The 23,655-nt window shown below is 57.5% G+C and overlaps 2 protein-coding genes across 6 annotated transcripts; one reads left to right on the top strand and one right to left on the bottom strand.

Annotated features, from left to right (window-relative positions):
- Nucleotides 1–495: 495 nt before the first annotated feature.
- RNF121 (ring finger protein 121) lies at nt 496–18,264 on the bottom strand. Of its 3 annotated transcripts, none has more exons than XM_069808726.1 (9): nt 18,192–18,264; nt 11,500–11,537; nt 10,309–10,450; nt 9,127–9,281; nt 8,505–8,612; nt 7,603–7,723; nt 4,916–5,049; nt 2,856–2,957; nt 496–2,103 (listed from the first exon to the last, which is right to left on the bottom strand). In XM_069808726.1, the coding sequence occupies exons 1-9, from the start codon at nt 18,246–18,248 to the stop codon at nt 1,983–1,985; spliced, it is 978 nt and encodes a 325-aa protein (XP_069664827.1). In that variant the 5' UTR covers nt 18,249–18,264; the 3' UTR covers nt 496–1,982. The 3 variants fall into 3 exon arrangements, with proteins under 3 accessions (XP_069664827.1, XP_069664830.1, XP_069664829.1); XM_069808729.1 differs by having other exon boundaries at nt 496–2,117; nt 2,859–2,957; XM_069808728.1 differs by having other exon boundaries at nt 18,225–18,253.
- A 529-nt stretch (nt 18,265–18,793) lies between these two features.
- XNDC1N (XRCC1 N-terminal domain containing 1, N-terminal like) lies at nt 18,794–23,508 on the top strand. Of its 3 annotated transcripts, none has more exons than XM_069808724.1 (10): nt 18,794–18,847; nt 19,425–19,531; nt 19,867–20,005; nt 20,095–20,250; nt 20,576–20,739; nt 20,946–21,022; nt 21,185–21,387; nt 21,882–21,966; nt 22,203–22,342; nt 22,891–23,505. In XM_069808724.1, the coding sequence occupies exons 2-10, from the start codon at nt 19,487–19,489 to the stop codon at nt 23,118–23,120; spliced, it is 1,239 nt and encodes a 412-aa protein (XP_069664825.1). In that variant the 5' UTR covers nt 18,794–18,847; nt 19,425–19,486; the 3' UTR covers nt 23,121–23,505. The 3 variants fall into 3 exon arrangements, with proteins under 3 accessions (XP_069664825.1, XP_069664824.1, XP_069664826.1); XM_069808723.1 differs by having other exon boundaries at nt 18,832–18,932; XM_069808725.1 differs by lacking the exon at nt 18,794–18,847 and having other exon boundaries at nt 19,233–19,531; nt 20,579–20,739; nt 22,891–23,508.
- Nucleotides 23,509–23,655: the final 147 nt, after the last annotated feature.

Raw genomic sequence — 23,655 nt, 5'->3', positions numbered from 1 at the left:
GCACCGCATGGAAAAAAGCCCCTAAAACCCCGGTGAGTTTCCCGGCAATCGTTATCGGCAGTTCCCAGAAGGGCAGGACCGCAACTGGCAGAGGGGTTATCTTGGAGACCTCTCCGAGCCTGCCAAGTGCAACACGTCCCCTTCCTCCGGCCGGGATGAGGACAGTGGCCGTGGGCACTGTGGCTGGGGCTGCGACAAGCGCTGGCCCAGGGGTCCCGTGGGCAGCGAGGGGCCGGAGGCTGCTACGGCGGGAGGATGGCCCAGCACCCTCCACTCCTCCACCACGTCCCTGCTCCCCACAAAAGCCCAACACAGCTGAGCTCAGGGTACCACGAGGTGAAATACGTGGGCAGGGGCCATGGAAAGAGTGCTTCATCCCCAGCACCTCGTGGCATCCAGCCCCCCTCTCCCCCGGGAGAGCATGAAGGCAGGAGGAGGAACCATGGCCTCACCCCGGGGCAGGGAAGACGATCAAGAAAAACCCTGGACTACATCTCCATTTCCAGGACTCTATTTGTGTTTGGCACAACATTGCAACGTGGTTTCACCCGAAAGAAAACCAAAAAGGACTCAGTGGGGCACGTGGTGCAGCCACGCCGGGTCTCACCCGGGTGACGCAGCCCATGCTACAGCTGCATCCCAGCCGCCGCTGCGGCCACTTCCCAAATCGCCTGCGTGACGTGGTGCAGCCCCTCGCACCAGGAGTGGGGGTGATGTTGCCTCGTGTCCCCTCAGTGCCCCCCTGCCAGACCCCAGTCCCCTCAGGGGACATGGCTCGAGCCCCCATACTGCTGGGAGAGCCAACTCTCTGCCAAGCCCCAAAATGCCCTGGCTCCCCCCCCTGCCCCAAGTGCCGGCTGGCCCCAGGGCCAGGGACCTTGCCCTGGCACTCTGCTGTCACGGGCCGTACCCACCCGTTCCAAAAAATGAGCTTGCAGACCCTTGCGCAAGACGGCACGTGCACTGGCACGGCGAGGAGCGGAACAATGCAAAGGCAGGAAAACACTGTCACCAGCCCAGCCCAGCCTGTGCCCTTTGCTCCATCCCTTTTATTACAGTGCCAAAAAAACCAAACCCCAGTGAGGCATCCCCTGAGCCCTGGGGCAAGGGCAACCCGCTCTCGGGCCACTCTCAATGTACCGTTACTGTCACAGAAAGGGGTGCCAGGGAGAGAAATGGCACGGCACTGCTCCGTGCACCTGGCTGGCCCCCAAGCCACAGCAGCTGGGCACTGCCGCCAGCCCCCGGGGAGGAACATAGAAAAGACAGGAGTGTACAAAAGGGTTACCCGAGGCAGAGCACGGGCAAAGCGCACCGTCACAGCACAGGAGAGCGGCTCTGTTCCTTCCTCGTGCGCCCACGGCACCAGGAAAGGGGACCTAGCAGCCAAGAGTCCGGCCCGCGGCACTCGGTGCCGGGGCAGCCAAGCGTCCCTCTGTCCCCTCTTCCAGGGTGCTGGGCTCCAGCCGCCCCAGGCAGCCTCTCCCTCGCAGCCCCACGCAGCAGAGGGGCCCAACCCTGACCCTGCTTCCCTGTGTCCCATCCTCGCTGCTGGCAGGGCTGCTCCAGGGAGCTGGCGTCGGAGCCGGCAAAGCCTTGGCCCTCTCCCCGTCACCTACCCCGGCAGAGCAGCAGGAGAGGGAGATGGAGAACAAGCCCCCGGCCAAAAGCTCAGCAGGCCAGCGCCGTGCGAAGGGCCAGAGAGGGGCTGGGGGAGGGAAATGGGACAAGCGTCTCTTCGTCTGCAATAGAAAGTTTTAAATATGCTCATTAAAATAATTGCTTTTAAAAAAACAGACTCCCCCAGCCCTAGCGGGAGGGGCCCCAGGGCAGAGTCCTCCCTCAGCCCCCGACGCCGCGGTCCTCAGGGACGGCCGAGGTCCTGAGAGGTGACGGAGGAAAGCCAGCGTCCCCGGCCGGCTGCTGTCCCCTGCCCTGGGCACGCGTCCTCTCGTGGCTCCACGGCTCCCCACCGCCTGCCCTTACTCCAGCCCCAGGATGTAGTTGATGCCTTGGACCAGTCCGATGATCACCGGCTGCCAGGCCACCAGGTAGCGCAGCCAGTCCAGCAGCTGCCCGTACATGACGTGAGGCCTCTCCCAGCTGGGCAGGAAGGAGTTAAAGAGCCACGGGGAGAGAGGAGCGCAGCCCACCGAAGAGACACCCAAACCTGCCATGCAGGGACCAGGGGACACAGCCCCAACCCTCTGCAGCGGTGGGTGCTGGGGGAGGGATGGCTCTGGCCAGGGTCACCTCGGCCGTGCCTTGACAAGGAGGGTCTGGGGTGTCCCGTGGGATGAGGCGGGGGCCAGCTTCACCATCTCCTCTTCCTGCGGGATGGACAGGACCTGCCGTTGAGCCGGGGCACCCATGTGATGTGCAGGCAGCAAACCCAGCAGCTGACTCTGTGGGGACTTGTGCTCCTTATGGGAGCATCCAGAGGTAGAAAAGCAAAACCTGAGGCACGAGTCATCCCCTGCAGTGGTGCAGAGAGGGGGACGGCGGGGGGGGCAGCACAGGAGTGGCTGAGCACTCCCACCAGCGGGCAGGGACTGTGGGAGTCAGCCATGAAGGGCTTCGTGAACATTTTCATCTCACCCAAGAGCCTCAGTGGCATCCGCAGCCTTCCAGCTCCCCCGACGTGCCTGCTGCTCTGTGCCAGGTGACGTGCCCAGCTCAGGGACATATTTTGCGGGGGTCTCTGCCACTGCTGTGGGCTGGCAGCAACCTTCCTGGGGTGCCAGGCAAGCCCAAATGAGCAGCCAGCAGCTCCCGGACACAGCCCTGAGCCCCTCATACGCTCTACCCACTGCTTCCCTTCACAAGGCGCTGGGTCTCATAAGGAGAAAGGATACGGGTTACTGAACATTCTCTTGAGATCCACCTTCTCTTTGCAGTATGGACACGTCTGCTTCTTCCCGACGATGCACCAGCCACGGATGCAGAACTCATGAAACCTGGAGAGCGGCACGTTAAGGGGAACTGCCTCGGACTGGAGGAGGGGGGGACATGACCGAGCACGGACGAAACCCATCGAGCTTAAAAAAAATTCAGCCGCATGCTGCTGTGCAGATGATGGGAAACATCCATGCTATGTAAGGGTGGCTGCGTCACACAACTGCAGCCCTTTCCTAGAAGGCGCAGCACCTTCCAGGCACAGAGGAAAGGGCTCACAGGGCAGTGGGTCAGGGCTATAACCAATGTATCAGGCACAGATGAGACACAAATCCTTCACTGACGGTGCCCAGCACACATGTTGCCCAGCACACGCTCACACTGGGACTGGGTTAGACCGACATGGGCGGTCAGGGCAGAGGCTGCAGGGAAGCTCCTCGATACGAGGATGAGAGCCGGCAGCAGAGGACTGGCAGGGATGTGTCTGGCTGTGAAATGCTGGGGCTTCAAGCACCGGGAAGGTTTGTACAGCCCAGGAGAGCTCTGCAAACTTGACTGCGTGCGTTACACAAAGCTCCTGCAAAGGCTTCTTGAGGATTAACAACGTATTTAGGGAATTTCTCCCAGGGTCTGACTTCCAGGTGCCAGCTATGCTCTGTCACGGCAGACGGGTAATGAGGATTCACCCAACCTGAGCACAACCTGGAGAGGTTACAGGGAAACTTGAGGTAGCGGCAGCCGGGGCCCTGCGGCACAGCCCTGGGGTGAGGCGAGGCTGCTCGCTGTGACAGGGGATTCTGCCACGCAGGAGGGTGTCACTGAGCAAACAGAAACTCCCCTAGGTAATGCCTCTGCTTCTGAAACCAAGGGTTAATGCCAGAGAGCAGCAGCAAGAGCAGCTCCCTCCTCTGCACTGGAGCAGAGGGCTGCCGGTGCCAATGATCCAGGGCTGCCAGCCAGCCTTCGCCCCTGGGGACCACCACGAGCACCGACTCCTCCGACAGCCACAGACCCCCCCGAGCTGCTGCAGGGTGAGTGACGTGCAGGCCCAGGCCCCACGCGGGGTCGGTTGCCAGGGCCATGCCAGTGTAAACCTCGCCAAACAGTTTATAGCGGTTAAATTTAGGCAGCGAGTTTCGCCGGCGTGACCTTTCCTCAAGCTCGGCTTGGAAACCACCTTGCAGCCAGAAACGCAAGTGGTGCCAGAGGACATCCCATCTCCACCGCTGAGTCACCGCTGGAAAAACCCCAGATCCGTCCCCAGCTGGGGCTGAGCAATGACCAGGACTTCCAGTTTCAAAACCGACTGCACCTCAATCAGCTGACAGGGAGGGCTGAGTGATTCCAGGGTGCTGGAAACCCCATGCACAGCTGGAGTCACCGTAGGAGTTTTGCGGAAGAAGGAAGCTGCCGGGCTGTGGCTGGAGCAGACAGGGCGGGCAGTGACTGGCAGCACTAGAGCAGGGGGGCTGTTTTCTGAGGGATGCCGTGCAGGGCAGGCAGTGTTTTCCCCCCTGACTCTTCCCTTCAGAGCCTCTCAGCCAGGACCCACAGCGCTGGCTTTCCAACAAGGGGCCAGCATGATGCAGGCAGCCCAGCTCGTCTAGATTGGGGATACTTCACGCCCCTACCTCACACCGCTGGAGCTGGCACAGCGGCAAGCGCCAGGCAGACAGGTTCCAGCAGATTTGGCAAAGGCAGCTGGAAAGCAAGGTGCAGCTCCACGGCAGCACCGCCAGAGCCGGGGGAGCTGAGGAGGGGAAAGAGGAAACAACTACTTGTAACATACACAGAGGCATCGAGGAAGCGATTTCAGGGACACACAGGACTTCGCCACTTTCCATGCCAAGTCAGCTATGACAGACGCATGGATCATGTGCAAAATCAGCAGAATGGCCCTGCGTCTCAAGACAGGCGTTTCTTCACCCCAGGTCGGGGAAGCCGGGGGCAGGAGCATTCTGCTGCCAGCCCCGGTGGGGAGCCAGCAAGGCAAGGGGCTAGCTCCTGAGGAGAAGGATACACGTGGTTGCAGGAGAGGCGGTAGGTGTTCTCAATGATCCCTTCCTCGTTGACATCCACGAAGATCTGCTGACCACAGACGGCGCAGACGCTGTCGGAGAGGTGCTTGGTGGGCATCCCCGAGGCGCTGTAGAACTGAGCGAGGGCAGAGCAGAGGGAGAGCGGTGACAGTGGGAGGGCACGCATCCCACACCCGTGTCGGCACGGCTAAGCTTTAAGGAGGGCTGGGGTCAGCACCCGAGGAGTCCAGCCTCGGCCTTTTGGCCTTAAAAACCTTGTTACAGGTCCAGCTGCGGGAAACAACTACAACAGGACAGGGAGCTGCTCAGTGACATGGCGGCCCATCACACCCCAGCCCCACAAGCCCCTTCCCCATGCCAGGGACCACCCCACTTAGCTCCCCGACGGCCGTGTGAGTTGTCAGCTGCCTGCCAGGGCTGGTGCACCCGCGCTGGGGCATGAGGGCAGAGGCTGGATGTGACAGCAGGACAAGCTGGAGGTCACAGCTTTGACCCAAGATGACAACTTTGGGCTGGCAGTCAAATACGGCCCGAGCCATCGAATACAGCCCGAGCCTCCAGCCCTGCAGGACCCCAAAGCTCGGACGGCCAAGGAGTTAAGCTCAGAGCAGCCACCCCCCACCATTTCCAAGCCTGTTGGCTCAGCATCAGCCTGACACAGCACGCAGGAGGGTGCAGGCACACAACCGCGTCTCCCCGTGTGCAGCTCTGGATCCACAAGCTCCTGGGACAGCTGCAAGCCCCAGGTCACTCATGCCGCGTCCCAGCTCCCACAGCCAGGCCGGGAGACACAGAATCATAGAATATCTCAAGTTGGAAGGGACCCATAAGGATCACCAAGTCCAACTCCCTGCTCCTTGCAGGACTACCTAACACTAAACTATATGGCTAAGAGCGTCGTCCAGACACTCCTTGAACTCTGACAGGCTTGGTGCCGTGACCACTTCCCTGAGTAACCTGTTCTGGGGACTGACCGCCCTCTCAGTGAAGAACCTTTTCCTAATGTCCAATCTGAATTTCCCCTGACACAGCTTCATTCCATTTCCTTGTGTCCTATCACTGGTCATGAGGGAGGAGATCAGCACCCCCCCCTCCGCTGCCCCCCTTGAGGAAGGTGTAGACTGTGATGAGGTCACCCCTCAGTGATGAGGTCACCCCTCAGCCTTCTCTTGTCTGAGCTGAACAAACCAAGTGACCTCAGCTGCCCCTCATACACCTTGCCCTCGAGGCCTTTCACCATCTTGGTCGCCCTCCTCTGGACACTCTGATAGTGTGATGTCCTTCTTATATTGAGGCACCCAAAACTGCATGCAGTACTTGAGGTGGGGCTGCACCAGGGCAGTGCACAGTGGGACAATCACCTCCCTCGACCAGCTAGCGATGCTGTACTTGATACACCCCAGGACACAGTTGGCCCTTTGGGCTGCCAGGGCACATTGTTGACTCATGTTCAACTTCCCATCAACCCAAAACCCCAGATCTCTTTCTGCAGGGCTGGTCTCCAGCCTCTCATCCCCCGATTTGTACGTATTACCAGGATTACCCCATCCCAGGTAGAGAATCTGGGACTTGCTCTTGTAAAATTCCATACAGTAGTGATTGCCCAGCTCTCTAGTCTATCCAGATCTCTCTGTAAGGCCTCTCTACCTTTGAAGGAGCCCACAGCTCCTCCTAGTTTAGTATCATTGGCAAAACACGACTCCAGCAGAGACCTGGCACAGCTTCGCTCCAAGCATCCCATGGAGCCCTTGGGCTGCAGTGCCAGCGTCTTCCCAGCAGCCCTGGAGCCAGGCCAGACCCTCGAGAAGCGCCCAGGCTGCTGCAGGCCTGTCCTGGGCACCCACCGCCTATGTGGGGGGAAACCCAAGCTCTGTCAAGGTGTCCCAGTGCGAGTGGAAGGCGGCTGGTGAGGGTCTGGGGCTCCCCAGTCCTGCCAGGCAGTCCTGCCAGGCAGAACCTCCAAGGAGCAGCAACAGAAGGCTTAGAGAGGAGGAGGAAACACAAAATCCAAGACCCTAAAGAGCTGCTGCAAAGAAGCAACATGACCTACTCCACCAGTGTCTTAGGTCATGTATTTTTTGGTGGAGTCAGCTTTTTTGGTAACAGGTGAGTGGGCTACAGATTTTAGGCCACCACTGCAGACATGCAGGAACATGCCCTCTGTCCCCAGGGACAGCACAGGCTGCAGTGGGTGCCAGCAGCAGAAGGAAGCCCATGGTGTGAATCCTTCCCTGATGGCTGCAGGTCATGAGTTAATGTACCCACAGTGTGGTCCCAGAAACAGGAGTGCTCTTTGGCACTGGAGATTTTAAAGGCCCAGGTAGAGAAATATTTGTCAGAAGTTTAGAGGGGCTGAACAGATCCTTCCACTCCCTCATTTCTTGTGCTTCTGAGGATGAGAAGACACCCACAGAGGCTTTCCTCTTAAGGAAGGATCTCAGAGCCACTCTGTTACATCAAAAACCTCCCAGCGCAGACACCGTGGTAGTGGGCCCAGAGAGAGCACAGCGAGAATGGCAGTAGCCTCAGGGAGCCCTTCCTCAAGGGGGGAGCTTGATGCACTTTCCCATTTAGGGGAGGCAAAAAGCTACTGCTGCAACTGACCATTTCAGGCCCCCCCCATAACGGGGAGGACTCTCGCCTGGGGGACAGCACGGCATTAACTCACCCCGATCGTTGAGGCCATGTAATCTGCACACATCTCGGCAAAGTCCCGCTCCAACACCCCGTAGTAAAGACCGTAGAAGAGGAGGGAAATGCCAAAGTCCATCGCGTCTTCTGGCTTGATTCTACAACAGAAGAGCCCAAATGACATCAAGAGCTTTTTTGGGGGGCTGCAGGGGTGCAAAAGCCAGCATGCTGACACAGCCCACAGCACTAACTCCATTGCAAAAGTGGTCCACCAAGGCAGTGGACACACATCACTGGGAAGCATCACCCATAAAGGTCTTCTAGGCACCTGCCCAGCACAACCCCGGTCCCTGCTTCTGGGACACTTCACCTTGGTTGTCAACAAGCAGCATTTGAATGGAGATGTGGGTGTGACAACCCAGCTTTCTAATACCTGGTGCCCATCGCCCTCACCAGCCTCTGGAATGAGCCACTGCAGTAATCTCCAGCTATCTCATGCACCAGATCAGCACCCAGTAAGCACCCAGTTAACACTTTCATGTTTCTGCAGGCAGTTGCCAGGTCTGCTCATATTCCAGAGAAGGAATCAACCTCTCTAAACGTGAAGCTGGCTTGGGCTAAGGTCCTCTACTACCACACCTGGGCTGGCTGCTTGTTGCAGGTACCTCTTTATCACGGTAGCAAAGAAAATCCCACTGCTGCCCCCAGGCTGGACATGCGCAGAGCTGGAGGAGCTGCTCACACAGCTGAACTGGAAGCAAAGCAGGGCTCTCCAATAACCTTGACCAGTTCAGGTACCAGCATCTCACCTGTGATCCTCCCAGCAGGGAGAAGACACCCCAAGAGTCTCTTTGGCCCCATTAATCAGACTGCTAAGACAACTATTTTTCCAGAGTTACATCCCCCGCCCCAGCAGTAGGACCCAAAAGATTCACTCACCTGAATAATAAGTTAAGACCAAAAAGTGTAAACATCACAGCCATGTACCCTACGATTCCAGTGGCATAGCTGATCTTGTATATTAGTAGAAACCATTTATAAACCAGCCTGTAAAGAATTAAAACAAGAATTTAACTACCTCATTTTTTCTGAAAGAAACTGCACCAAGCACCTAAAGAGTTTTACTTTTTAAACCTGGATGATGTTGTTTTCAGACACTTCACCTACCCACACACATGGGCAACAGAGCTTTAAATTTCTAATTCAAGCTACAGATCCGCCACTGCCATGGGCCGCTCACGGTCTTGACTTCCAAACTAGAAACCTCGGGATCTCCAAAGGCTGTAAGCAAGTGTGCTTCACACTGGGAATGCCCTCAGTGAGGCTGCCAGCCCACGCGGTATCTGCCTTACCAACACCCACTCGGGTACCAGGTGCATTGGGCTGGCTGCCAGCAGCCGGTTAGTGCTTCACACCGACCCACACGGGCAGCACAGGCAGGGGTTGCACACCTCCGGGGTGCAAAGTTTAAGACAATGATCTGTGGCAGCAAAACTGGAAAGAGCTGCTTGTAATGGTTACCCTGGGGCTGAGGAGTTTTCCCAGGAACATGTGTACTAACCTGGGCGTTGTCTGTACCAGAGGTTTTCGAGTTGCCCTGAAGGTGACAAAAGCTGTGACTGCTGAGAAGAGCACCCAGATTACCAGGAACCGCCACCAGTACAGCTTGATCGTGAAATACAGAGGCACTACCCACATCTGGAAGAGGGTCACCATCTGCAGGAACAGAGGAAAGGCATTTTGAGCTGGCTCTCTGCTCATCCGACATCAGCAACACCCTGCCAGTCCTGGCAGCTGTTCTCCTGCCTGCATCAAAGGGCCCTGAACAGCACCAGGAAACGCAGGAGGTTCGGTCTGTGGCACCCAGCACCCAGAGAACATGCTCAGAGCCTAACTGAGGGAGTTGGACGCAGCAGCCAGGCGATCTTTGGTAGCAAAGGACTAGAGCTGGAGGGAAAACACACAGGACACATCTCCAGAGGAAGGTACAGGAGATGATCCACCTAAGTAGTTGTTGTAAGGTGGCTATGTAAACCTTCGCCTCTCCAGGGTCCTGAACACTGCAACCACAGACACCTCAGGAAAGTATTAAAAAAGGAGACAGGCACAGCGGAAGGTTTCAGACTTGTCTCTGCCCTACAGCCTATTCCCAAAAGGGATCTATGGCCATGCAGCTGAGCTCCTCTAGTGCTGCTGGAGGGGAAGAGGCAAACAGGTTTGGTTTAAAGTTCATAGAGGATTACAGGTATTACCTGGAAACATTAATTACAATAAGGAAGTCAGGGTGAGGTTGGTTCAGGTGAAATAACAGTCCCTGACAAGCCAGTGGCATCAGCAAGTGGCAGGTCTGCTCAGCAGAGCCCAGTGGTGCTGCAGGAACCGTCAAACCCAGGGTCCTGGCAGCAAGAAGCCCCCATCGCTTCTGAGGAAGTGCTCACAAAATGCAGCTTCCCTTTGCGTTACCCTCAGGCCAATAGCCGAGCTCTGCTTGTCCCATCACCTGGTGTCAAAGCACTATGTAAAACTGAGTTATTGGCATCACTTATAACAGAAACTGGAGGCCTCCAGGCGCATCCATCCTCATCCCTAGCTAGAATCCCCACAGGCTGCTGGGAAGACAAGGGTATCTCAACACCAGACAAGAGGAGAAAAACAGGAACATACTTCTCAGCAGCTAAAGGATGGCATCGCTCAGCACTCGCATCCAGCCTCGAAACAAAACAGCTGTGTGGGAGACACTTACGTTGTAGGAGCGAGGGTGCCTCTGTTTCCACTGAACCAACAGGAGCTGTGCCACCACTAGCGTGGCGATAAGGATGAGGACCATTTCGGCATGCATAGCCTCGTGACCACGGTGCTTGGCATGCATCCGCGCATGCTCCACCCTGCAACAACAGGGAAAAGGTGGCTGAGGAGCATGCGGGCACAGACCGCATGCTAACAGCACAGTGGGGCTGACAAACACCTTGGCACAGGGGAGGCAGGAAGACCAGACTGAGAGACACCATGAAGGAATGTTGTGGAGATGGGTGCTATGTTGCAATCCAGAGGAGAAAAGACAAAAGGCTTCTCTGAGACTAGCTAATTTTTAAACTGTGAAAGTGAAGACTGCTATCCAGCCCATCCTGGCATGAATGAGGCAGAGATAACTCAATGCTGACGTAGCTGAACTAACGAACATGGAGTGCACGCCTCACGTAACTCACCCAGCAGCTCACTGGTGCAACAGCATCAGCCGAGAGGCTGTTTGACGCCACGAGTGTGCAGTAACGCTCAATACCAAACCCTCAGCCCAGCTGCAGAGCCAGCAGCACCATGCCCCCTCTCGCCCAGCAAGGGAAAGCCTGAATGGGCAGGATGGGCACGGTCTATAGCTGGCAAAACCCACAAACCCCAACAAATCGCTTCTCTCTGCCCTGCACAACCCCATTTGCATCCTGGAACAAGTGATTTCCAGACTGATGCTCTACAGACACCTGGGGTTTCTTTGCAGCTTGTGCTGTTTGACCAAAAACCAAGGCAGAATTAAGACCTGTAACATCCTTACATCTCGGTCTTAAGCTGCCAAGACAGTTCAAGTTAAGAGAAAAAACATCCAAACCCAACAAATATGCCAAATTCTCTGATCTTAAGTCATCCTCTTTAAATTAATACTGAGAGAAGACCAGTCTTAGCGTGCTTTTCAACAAGTGTCTAGCTGAAATTGGTTTGGCTAAGGGAAAAGGAGGAATATTTAGTAAGCAGTTTAAAAGAAAAAATATTAGTATTGCCTTTTAAGACAGTTCATACTTCCCCCTAACAAATAACGCTGCGCAGGGAAGGCTGACCCTGTCCTCTCCTGCCATGAATACGGGCTGTGCTGCTGGTAGCTCTGGTCAGGAGCAGGAGCTTGCTCAAGCTGTAAGCATCAGTTCACCTCCCAACACAGACTCACCTCCATCTCTCCTCTGGGGACAGGTGTGAAAGATCGACCTAGGGAGAAAAAAAAAAAAACCAAACAAAGAAATCAGCCACTGTAGTTCGGGAGCAGCGGTACCAGCCTAGAATGGATAACTTAATTTACTCCACCTCCTCAAACAGCGCAGGTGCTGGTTTATGACCCACACGAGCAAGGCTGTGCTGCGTGTCTACAACGCCTGTTCACTGTGAGTAACCCTGACATGGCACCCGGCTCCTTTATCTCCTGGTGAGACCCAATCAGTGCTGACGGCAGCGGTGGAGTCAGCTGCAAAGCCTCCCCGGGATTGCTCCTTGCAAACTTTAAGAAGGGAAGCCCTGGATTCAGAAGCTTTAAACAACAAATCCTCAACATGCCCATCATGACACCACAGCCCAAAGCTGTCTTTTGACCCTCCAGACTGTATGGGAAGAGCTGCAGAGTCCCCCTGCTCCTCCATCACCTGCAAGTACCTTTCCCCTTTTCCTCATGTATTTTAGTGCAGCCAAGGCTCTGACCACCGTCCCATGCTACGTGTACCAGAGGAACTGGTTTAAGTCCGAAGTTCACAACCCAGCCAGGTGTCTCTGGGCACAGAGGGGCGATCCCAGTGCACATCAGAAACAGGACAGAGAAGGGAGTCCAAAATGCCACCAGTCTGCAGGACAGGGGATGGCACCTGCATACCAGCAACAAACCATCACCAAAAAAATTTTCAGAACGAATCACAGAAGATATAGGACTTGCTCTGCTGACACGGCTGGAAGTTTCTCCCAAGTGTTACGGGCAGCAAAGTTTTTGGCCGACACAAGCAACCGAGAGTGACGGGAGTTGTTGTTATTAGTGATGAGAGATGATGGGCTGGCATAATCTGTGCTTAACGCAAGCTGAAACTGCCAGGCTGGACTCAGGTTGTTAAGGACATCCTCTATCTGACAGGTTTAGGGGACAGAAGGAACATACCAAGTGATTTAAAAGCCCCCCCCCCCAGAACTGCGACTCTGTGCTAACCTTCTCAGCTTGCAAGCAAGCAGCACCCAAACCTCACCCAGAGGACAAGCCTCACAGAATCCACTGTCTCCCCCAGTGAGATTTGGTGTGAATACTCTCACCATGAGGCATTTGGACTGGGGAGGAGTGGGGGGACCTTTGACATTGCATTTCAGCTTTCTCTTGGAGCTTTGTATCTTTACACAAGAGCTGAAGATGCCTCCAGCACCGGTCACGTCCCTGCACAGGCTCACTGGCCAGGCAGCACTCATCCCAGTGCCAGCACAAACCCCGATACACAGCGCTGGGGATGCAGCAAACGAAATCCCACAGCTCTGACTTCATCTCGCCTTTCCTTGGTGAGGCACAAACACAAATAAAACCTACAGTGGCTCACCTGGGGTTGGGCACATAAACGCATGGTTTTCAAAACACCATCTGGCTGGAGACGCTCCAGCATGGCCGAGGGGATGGGGACGGCACTTGCCCTGGCTGCCAGCTCTCCCCCCCTGCACAGCCACAGCTGAGCACATGGCTGGCCAGCCCTGAATGACCCATGCTTGATGTTTACCAGCAAGCAGGTATGGAGCCGTAAGAAGAGTGATCGAAAACAAGTCGCAGCAAGGACTTTGTTATCGTGCTTTCCTGCACAGTCTGGATTTGTGTACGCAGGAACAGGCTCCACCTCACTCCAGCCTTCAATGACCAGGTACGGAGCTGTTGGCTCGGCTTCAACCTTTACCCCCAGGGCTCTCCCAGGGACAGCGCGGCAGCCAGCCTCGCCTGTCCGTGTGCAGGATGCCGTGCCACCGCTGCCGGCATGCGCGGCAGATCCCTCGGGGCTGTTCCCCAAATAGGTGTCTTGCAGCCAGCACCTCCGATAGCACCCGGGCTCGGCCAAGGACATGCACAGCCGCCTTGCTTCCTCTGTGACGCCTAATTATACCCTGGGGTGAGGAGGCAGGGAAACACACGCATGGCAGCGATCTCTCTGCGTGCTGTTACACATCTGCTGTGCTTCACCCCAGAGCAATACCTGTGGGAGATTTGGTCCCCAAGGCCTTTGAGAAGCACTTCAGTACTTAGATAGATGCAAAATATAGAGCTATGAAAATCCCTGTTTGAGCTCGCTGGCTTGCATAGGAAACTGCGTGTAGGTGGTGACGATCTGACACCGGCTCCAAGAAGCACGCTCGTATCATCCAAATTCCCCAAGCTCTTCGGTTCCTAAAGCAGCCACATCCAGATTAATCAGTTCAGTCACTGCTTTCCCTTAAAAAAGTCAGCTACACAATTCATAGTTAGAACAACTGCTCTGATAAACAGTAAAAAAACGAATTTTAAAAATCTTCTCAAGTCACTGCAAGCAGGAGAAGCTGAGAAACCCTATATGCTCGTTGGCCCAGCTCAGCTCTGGCGTAGGTCGGTCCCCCTGCAAGCCCTGTGAAGTCCCTGAGGGCTCCCACTGCCACTCCCCAGGAGATCCCTGCTGCCCCCAGGCTCCACCCCAGTCCTCACTGGATGAGGAAATTTTACAGGCACAGACAGTTCAGCACCTTCAAAACACATCAATTATTTTTTTCCCCTTACAGTGGCTTCTGGTCACTCCTCTGCACTGCGCCAGTAGCCACCCCATCCACGCTGGTCTGTCCCACACGTAGGGAACAATTCTCAGCCTCTTTCCTTCAGCATCTTCCCCAAATCTACAAATTCTTCAAACAAATGAGCTAAAGCCTTCTCAGCCCCAAACCCTATGGAAATCCTGCTGGCATTTCACATAGAAGAGGGCTTCCTACCTAGCTGTCCTCCAAAGCCAACTGCAACTGCCACATAAGCTGTCCTCGCAAGTGCAAGAATCCACAGCACTGGACACAGTTTTCCCTCAATTACAGGGACTGAGCTTCAACAGATTCCCCAGAGCTTAAAGTTCCTGAAATAACTTTATTAAGGGGAGCTGGGACGTGGCAGACAGGACATTCAGGCAGAGACAGATCGATCTGATGACTGTCAGACATGACTTGGCAGAGCAGCCACCCCAAACTGGACCTTCCAGTTAACCCCTTCTTGATCTGCATGCTCTCTTACCAAAGAAATCCAGTTTTGGTTCTAAAAATGAACAGCAATGGTGAACCCAAAGGCGAGACACGGTGCCAGGAAGCACCTGCTCTCGCTGTTAAGCATTCGCTCTATTTCTAGTTTGGGTTTGTCTCAGTTTGACACCCCAGGTTTGGGTCCCCTTCTAACCCCATCAGCTAGGCTGAAGAGCCTCTGCTCTTAAATCTCCCTTTACCAGGCCAGAGAGGCGAGGGGTTAGACAAGAACCATGAGGATGACAGAATTACCTGAATATATGCTCTACCAAGCCTTGAGCACCAACCCACTCCCACTGCAGTCTCCTCCAGCTGGTGATACCTGCACAGGACTCACTGTGTGCAACCAACTAGAGCTCTTAGAACAACTTTTTTTTTTTTTTTTTTAAATAAGGAATTAAAAATTATATATTCTGCCCTCTGTCTCCTCCATAACTCATGAACCACTCAAAAACCCCAGCCCCCTCTGGGTGATGACAGGGACATACTGGGTATCTATGACTAAAGTCTAATTCTCTCCTCAGACACAGTATCGTGGTCTTTGGAAGAAACTCATGCCACTCCCCAGTTTTCAGCAGGGACTAAGGCCCCAAAGCCACCACAAACCTGCGATCCCCATCACCAGGATAGTCAAGAGAATTACCTCCCTCTAGGAAAATGCAAAGGATGCTGCTACCTGTAATACTAAACCCGTAACTGCCTGTTTCTTGCAGTCCAGAAGCAGGGAGACAGGAGGATCTCCAGGCACACGTACCAATCACTCTGCTGCAAGCCAGTTGTAATCTCCTTACACTCTAAATCTGGGAAGGAGGTAAGGAGAACATCTAGAGGATGGAGAATAAGCAGCTGCTGATTTCAGTTCCAGGCTACAGATCCAGGCTACAGACCAGCCTACAGCTCATGTTGTGCAGCTCCGCAGTATTTTGGCCATCGAAATCAACAGCGTCCAGCATCTGCTATGCACAGCCCTGGGCAGAGGCAGAAGAGAGCTGAGGATCTGGGACACCGGGGACCTGATCTCACCTTTCCCAACCTCAGTTTTGTTTCACATCACCCACTAGGAACAACCTGAAATAACTGGAAGATAAATCTCTGAGAGTCTGGCCATTCACCCAAGGCAGATTTTGAAGAGGCAGGCTCTTTAGTGAAAGTCTCAGGAAATTTTGGAATCTCAATTCCTTGTTTATTTTGCTCATAAAAGAGCGTGGTAACAACCAGCAGGGAGTAGAAAGGCCCTGACTGATCAAACGCTTCGATAATTGTAAATGAAACCTTTGACGACAGCCTGAGTTACAAACAGGCAGAGCCAAAGCCACATGACACTCAGCATTTATCCCACATGGGTGCACCAAGTGAAACGTTAAACCGCTTTCAGATCTGCACCATGCACTGGCCCCACCGTTAATGGTTCGTCAGTGACATGCTCAGCCCAAAGAGCTGCCAAGATCTCAGGACAACACAACCATTCGGATTTTGTCCCAGCAGACGTGGATTTTGTGGAATCACAGCACAGGGATAAGCACAGCCCTGGTACCCCTCCTTATCAGCTGCCTCCTCGCGATGCCCCCTCTGTCCCCCTCAGCCAGCCCCAAAAGCGGTTTCCTGCCGGACTGAAAAACAGGAATTTCACTTTTGAGGGTCAGAGACTTCAGATCTTCCACATTTATAAAGGGAAGAGGTTTCCCATCTGCTGCTGGCACTAAACTAAGGAGCTCACAAGTGCAACAGTTTACTATTTGCTTACTAGCTTGCCTTAAGTCTCACTTATCACGATGGAAGAGATTCACAGGAGGATGCCAGGCTCGCCTGTTCAGAGCCAGGCTCGGAGAGGCTGGTTCCAGCGTGCACAGCTACACCTTGGTGTTCTTCAAAGCCTGGCGGGAAAAACACCTCTCTGGCATAAAAAGCCACCAGCCAATATCTTTAAATATAACAAGCAGCAACTCAAGAGCGACTGATTTGTGCTTTAAGATGTTCAGTCACTGGATTTGAGGCTGAATCCTCCTGTCACCCCACTGTACCTGCTCCTCGGCAGCAACACACGGTGCAGGGAGGATGCACACGCGCTTCCTGGGCTTCAGGCAGACGGTTTCACCTCGCTCGCACAGCTCAGCTGTACACGAGGGAAGCTCCACAACTTGACCCTGCCGGTAAATTTCCCAAATACAACCTTCAGCACCTGAGAATTTTTAAGCCAAACTACCAGTTCTTGAGGAAAAGCACCGAAACCCACCCTGACTGCACCAGCTGACCATCTTGTCTGCCCCGTGCCACTGCTCCCAGGGCACAGGCAGCACTGCCAGCTGCACACACACAGAACTACTCTATAAGCAGAAGGAAAGCTCTTGAGCACGAAGCACAGGTGATGGCAAAGAGCTGCGGCAAAGCCTGGGACAGCAGTGCCATTAGAGTGCTGCGGTATGGCGGCAGACGCACACGCCACACTCCAGCTGCGCAGAAGCAGGCGAGCCCCTGCTCCCAATTCCAGCTTTCCGAGCAGATTTTTTTTTTTTCCCTCCAGCTTTGCAATTTTTCATCTCTGCAATTTTTCATCTCCAGGAACACCTGAACGCCAGCACGGGAACTTCGATTAAAGGCCTCTGTTTCCCAAGAGCAACAAGAGCTACTAATTATCTCGGCGTGGAAGTTTGCATGGCACAGCACCAAGGTGACAGGCTGAACGTTACCCGCGCCGCCGGTGGCCGAGGGCACCCTGAGGAGCCCCATGTGCTCCCATATTCTCCGAAATGCAAATCCCACCCTGGTCCTGCGTGGCTTTTCCAGCAACGAGTTTTGCAGTCAGGGAATGAATTAAGAGCAGAGGTGCTGAAGGGCCCAACTGGTGTTTCCAGCGCGCCTCTTCACCCACATGAGCTTTGGGGACCCCGTCTGGAAACAGGCGCTTTGGCTACTTCAGGGATGCAAAGTCCTTCCGTGGGGTTTGTCCCCGAGTGCCTCGGTGTGCAATTACCCACAACATCCCCAACCGCCCTTTCCTCACACAACTCAAAGGCTGTTTCTGAGCACCCCCTCCTCCCCCCTGCTCCCCACAGCCTCCTCTGGCCACCTCCAGCCAATTCCTCCATCCACACCCAGCCCCTCACCCCGCCTCAGGCCCCCCACCCCAGTGGCCCATTCTCACTGCTCTCACCCTTCCCCGGTGCCTCCAACACCCACGGGGACTCCACAGCCCCCCAAGGCCCTGCAGACCCACTGCAGCTCACCACCCAGAGACCAAAGGCCCCCTAACCCACAGCCCCCCCGACGTCCCCCTGCCCCAGGGACCCCCAGTGTCCCCCTGCCCCAGGGACCCCCGGAGCCCCCCCAGCCCTAGCAGACCCCGCACCCACCTGCCCCAAAGCCCTGCAAGCTCCCACTGACCCAGAATCCCCCCTCCCCTGCCCCTGGGACCCCCAGTAGCCTCAGAGCCCCTTGGTGCACACCCCTACACCCCCTCCACCGAGCCCCGACCCCGAGCCCCCCCCAGCCCCCGCGCCAGAGCCCCGAACCCTCCCTCCGGCGCCCCCCTCCCCTCCAGACCCCTCTTCCCTTCCCCTCCCCGGGGTCCCCAGCCCGCACCGACCCTCCGAGCCCCCGGCCCCCCGCTACCTCCTCCACATCCCGCTCGACGGGGCCTCCAACCTCCACTTCCAGCACCGCCGCCATCTTGCTTCCCGCCCCCCCCTCCGTCCCCAGCGGCCAGCATCTTCCGCCGCCGTCCGCCAATCACCGATCAGGGCACCGTACCTTCGGCCAATCGCTTGACGAGGTGCTGCCGGAGCGGCCAATCAGAAGAGAGGAGGGATGGGACAGCCGCCAGAAGCGCCGCTTCAGGCCGGAGGAAGGGGCGAGCTGTCACGGCTAGGGATCATCTGCCATTTCCAGTGCCGTAGCGGGACGGAGAATCCCCGCCGACGGGCCCGGTTACACTGGCCGCCTCGCCCCGCGGAGCCGCCGGTGCCAACGCCGTCGGGATGCCGCTTTCCCTCCTGCTCCGCCCCGCCCCTTCCCGTTTGCCTCCCACGCTGTTTCGGAGGGAGCGCACATATCAGACGGCCCCTTAGCTCCCTTTGCGCGGGGCGGTGACGCGGCACTGCTGGAGGACTACGTATCCCGTCAGGCACCGCGGCGGAGCTCCCGGGTCTGGCACCGGCACCGGCACCGGCACCGGCACCGGCACCGGCACCGGCACCGGCACCGGGGGTCGGGAGCGGGGCGGGGGGGGCTGAAGCGAGGAGGGAGCGTCGGGCCGGCGGTGAGCGGCGGTGAGAGGGCCGCGGGGTCAGGGGTCAGGGGTCACGCGGATTGGGCGGGAGATTCAGGCGGCGGCTTCGGGATCGGGGCTGAGGGGTGAATGGGGCTGGGGGGCAGGACTGGAGGGGTGAATGGGGCTGGGGGGGCTCTGGGACGGGGCTGGGGGGTGAATGGGGGGTGGGAGGGGCTGGGGGGCAGGGCTGGGGCCTATTGGGATGGCAAAACGGATCTGGGAGGGGTTGTGTGTGGGTCTGGGAGCACCGTGGGGTGGAACTGGAGGGGCTGAGGGGAGTTGTGGGGAAGGGCTGGGGGGCACTGGGGCGGTGGGATGGGGGGCTCTGGGGTGACTGAGTGGGACTGCTGAGGGGTTGTGGGATGAGGCTACAGGGCTGGGGGGGTGAGGTTGGACTCAATGGGGACTAACAGAGTGGCTGCCCCAGTGCCCCCCACTTTGCACCGTTTGAAAGTGGGGTGAGCTGTGCCACGGCAGGTGGGAAGGGGCAGAGGCTTGGCCGGAGCTGGAGCGCCGGCTCTTCCCTGCCGGGAGATGCTGGATCCCATCGCAGTCCTGCCCTCTCTCCCCACCAGGTGCTGGAGGATTCCAAAAGGAAGCTCGGTCCCTGCAGAGGGTTGTCTACAGGGGATCCAAGATGGCTCCAGTTAAAATCAGCTACATCGTGTCCTTCTCCTCGCAGGTCTCCAGTGTGTTTCCTCAAGGGGGGCTGGGTGGGAGGTTTGTAAAGGTCAGGTTTCCCTCTGAGCTGCTGAAGGAGGGGGAGGCTCAGTACGGGGTGTGGGTGGGTGCAGCCCCACAGCTGTCCTTGTTAGGCACTGCCTGAAGGGCACTAATTAGTGCTGAAGGGCATGAACTACACGTGATTCTTCCCCTCTCAAAAAGCAGAGTGCTGTTTCTAGGTTGCCAGAGTCTCCCCTGCTTCTCCCCTGTGCCTGGAGCAAGATGGGAGGTGAAGGGGAAGGCAGTTGGGGAGGGAGCTGGCATGTGGCACGGCATCTTTGCTGTCGTGTGCAGGATCCCAAGTACCCGGTGGAGAACTTGCTGCATGAGGACAGCCTTCGTCCCTGGCTCGGCTGCCCCCAGGACCGCAGCAGGCAGCTGAAAGTGGAGCTGCAGCTGGAGAGAGCCAGTCCCATCGGCTACGTGGACGTTGGTATGTGCCCCCCTCACCAGCTCAGGCAGGGCTGTGCCCTGGACGGGGTCGGCAGCTCTGAACCTCACATCCCTTGTGCCTTAACACAGGCAACTGTGGCTGCGCCTTTCTCCAGATCGAGGTGGGACGTTCCTCATGGCCGCTTGAACAGTCCTACCTCACCTTGGTGCCCAGCGTCGCGCTGATGACGCCGGCTGACTCGAAGCTGGATCAGAACCGCTGCGGGGTCCGAATGTTTAAAGAAGGTAAAGATCACCTGATACGAAGGGAAAGAGGCCCAAGGCAGAGCAGAGAGGCTGGGGGGGGGGGGTGGGTGAAGGGGACGGGGAGACCAGGGAATGACAAGTAGTGCTGGAGACCAGGGGTCACAGCCATCCTGTTTGCTGTAGAGGGTTGTACCAGTACTGCTCCCCTGCCCTGACGTCTCCCATGCCCGTAATCCCCCAGTTGTCACCGTGTCCTGGTCCTGGAGGGACAACAGTGGCACAGGTTGACGAGCAGAGGTGGGCATGGTGCCGGGACGGCAGTCCCCGGTGTGCCCCCTCAACCCCAACTGCTGCCCCCCTGCAGCAGACTTCCTGGCACTGGCGGTGGGGCAGAAGTGGGACCGCCTGCGGCTCACCTGCAGCCAGCCCTTCAGCAAGCACAGCCAATTCGGGCTGTCCTTCATCCGCGTGCGCACGCCGCTGGACCCCGAGGACCCCCAGCCGCCCCCACCCTTGCAGCAAGGCCTGGTAGGCACCTCTTACCCCTCCGTGTGCTCCTCACCGTGGGAATCCGCCAGGAGGTAGCAGTGATGGGACTTCTCCTCTGCTGCTGCCACTCTGTACCCTGTGGAGAGTGCGTGAGGGTGCTTGCCTGGCTGAACCGGGGGCTGTGGCCGGGGTGAGGGGCATGGAGTGCTGGCCTCCATTCCCCAAGGCATTCCCTCATCCCGCAGGAGGATGCCAAGCCTGTGGACAGCCCCTGGCGCTCCAGCCCTGCCTTTTGCCGGACTTTCTTTCCAGAACCATGCTCGTAAGTAGCCTGATCTGGTCCATCTCCGTCCTCTCCCTGCGCAGCCAGGCCTGGAGCCACCTCGAGGTGTTGCCTCCAAGCCCCTGGACGCCTGGAGCCCCGGCTCCCACCAGCCTGCCTGCTCGCACCTCCCTGTGGGGCTGACGGTCTCTCTGCCTCCAGGAGCTCGAGGGAGGAGGAGCAGCTGAAGAGCCGCCTGCAGCAGCTGGAACCAACCGCCTGGAGCCCAGCCCGCCTCAGCCGCCCAGCCCAGATGGTGCTGTCAGCAGTGCGGAGCCGGGCATTGAGGCCCAGAGCCAGCACGGGCGTCCCGGGGGGTGACCCGGAGCTGCTGACTGAGGACCTGGGAGGCCCTCTGGTGCCAGGTGAGCCAGAGCTGCCTGCAGCCGGCGTAGGGCATGTTGCGGTGCAGAGAGCCTTTATGTGGTTAGTTCGTGCCCCCTAAAGGGATCTTGTCCTGCTGAGGGCTCTGCCTGTGGCCGGAGGGATCCTACCTGGGGCAGGCTGGGGTGAATCCACAGCTGCCGGGGTGCTCCCCATGCCCGGAGGGATCCTGTTTCCCCTGCCCCGCTGGCAGCAGGCCATGTCCTGGCCAGGGTGGCCTTCCTCGGGGCAAGTCACCCTCCTTGCTGGTGCGAAAGCAGCATCATGGTAAATCCCATGGCTCACCCAGAAACCTCCTGTGATCCACTTACTGTCTGTAGTGGGGCAGCTGGAGGATGCGATCATTATTTCGTGTCATGCAGATGTTTTCCCACCTGTGAACCTCGCTGGTTCAATTCTCGCCCAGCCCCTTCCACCAGGAGAGCTGGCACTGCTGGGTGGAGGGCAGGGTTACTGCTTGTCCGTTGTTCCCCAGGGTCTGCGCAGGACGTCCCTGCAGCCCCCACAAGAGCTCGCAGGCAGCCGGACAGCAGGCAAAGAGCTCCCAGCCCTGTGGGCAGGTAATCCCTCGGGTCACCATGTTTCTCCTGCCCTCACCCCAATGATTCCTCTGCTCTGAGTCCCAGCTAGCTCCTTGCCTGCGCCCATGGGGCAGCCCGGGCACAGCTTCCCTCTCCCTTTTGGTGTGTTGCCGGGATCTGGTCCCTGTCTGGGGCTGGTCTTTGGCAACTTTGGGTGTGCAGGACACAGTGGAGCAAGCCCTAAGCTTATAACTCCTCATGCAACGCCTCTGCAGGTCTCTGCCAGCTGCCTTGAGGCAGTCCAGGTCAGGAGGAAGAGCCAGAGCCCACAGCCACCGAGAGAGACGGGCCAGGAGGGGTGACAGTGGAGGGGACAGCAATCAGGGGGAGAGGGGCATCTGCCCCATTTGCTCAGGTGGGTAATTGGCAGGGGTCTCCTCTGGCCTGAAGCGGCCTCTCTGTAAACACAGAGTCTGCACAGCCAACCTGAGCGGGGAGGACACACTTCTGGGGCAGAGCACAGTGCGTCTGTCTGTCCATCCACCCACCCGTCGGCTGAGTCCCCTTAGCTCAGCAGCACTCGCTGCCCGCGCCTGTGGACCTGCCACAGGACTGGGGTGGGCTCAAACCGGAGGCAGTTGGGTTTGAAGGGCTGTGAGGGACGAGGGGACAGCGGCAGATGGGGACAGCAGCGGCTGCCGCTGGCTCCACCATCCCTGCTTGTGTGTTGAACCTCAGCTTTTCGGGGAGAAGCAGCAGCGGCTCTGGGGCTGAGACACTTCACTCCCGCTAGTGCAGGATGCCGTGGCACCAGCCCTGTGACAGGCAGAGGAGGGACATCACAGCCTGTCACGGGGTGCTAGGCTGCCGCAGGAATCTTCAGGGAGGGCGTTGAGCCGAAACCCCATGCTCACACCAACACCAGAGAGCCTGGGACAACCGTGTCATCTCCCCTTTCCGCAGGCCGCTTCAGCCTGGATCTACTCCCCCTACACGCCTCCCGCTGCGGGGATGAAGACCCTGATGCAGCCTGGCCTTCCTCCCCGCTGGCAGAGATGTCCCCCGACACCTGGGTGTCCTGCCCCATCTGCGAGCTGCCCTTCAGCGTGGCAGAGGTAGAGTGGCACGCCAGCACTTGCGGGGAGCAGGCAGGGACACCGGGCACCCTATCCTCATCCTACCGCGTGAGGTAGGGCTGTGAGGACAGCGGAGGGGGGAAACGACAAACCCCCCATCGCGGCACTCAGGCTGAAGCTGCATTGCTGCGGCTGTTGGAGACGCCAGACCAGAGCCCTGCCTGCCCCGTCAAGTGAGCTGCTGGCAGAGCCGCGCTGCTGGACCTGGCTGTACCACAGCAAGGCGTATGGGCAGGATTTGGGCAAGGAATGAGCCTGCGCAGGAGCGCCAGCCACACTGGCAGAGGTGTAGTGGTACTGGTAAATTTGTGGCAAGGCTGGTGTGGGGATGGAGAGGCCGCTTCTATCCCCACTGCCAGGCTTGGGGGAGCATAGGGACGATGCCGGGGCTTGGGGTGGGGGGCATGGGTGGGGAAATGCTGTAATGATGGGAGTTGCTGCTGGAGAAGGATAAATTAAAGGAGAGAAAGAGGAAAGCAAGAGAAAAACTCCCTTGCGGCTTCCTGGTCTTGCAGTGAGCTCCCCAGATGAGGGTCCTGCCTTGGGGCACCCTGTGCAGCAGTGGGGACAGTGAGGAGGAGGTGGTCACGCT

Source organism: Haliaeetus albicilla, chromosome 20, assembly GCF_947461875.1.
Source record: "Haliaeetus albicilla chromosome 20, bHalAlb1.1, whole genome shotgun sequence".
NCBI classification, from domain to species: Eukaryota; Metazoa; Chordata; class Aves; order Accipitriformes; family Accipitridae; genus Haliaeetus; species Haliaeetus albicilla.
This window is presented reverse-complemented; position numbering and strand designations above follow the sequence as displayed.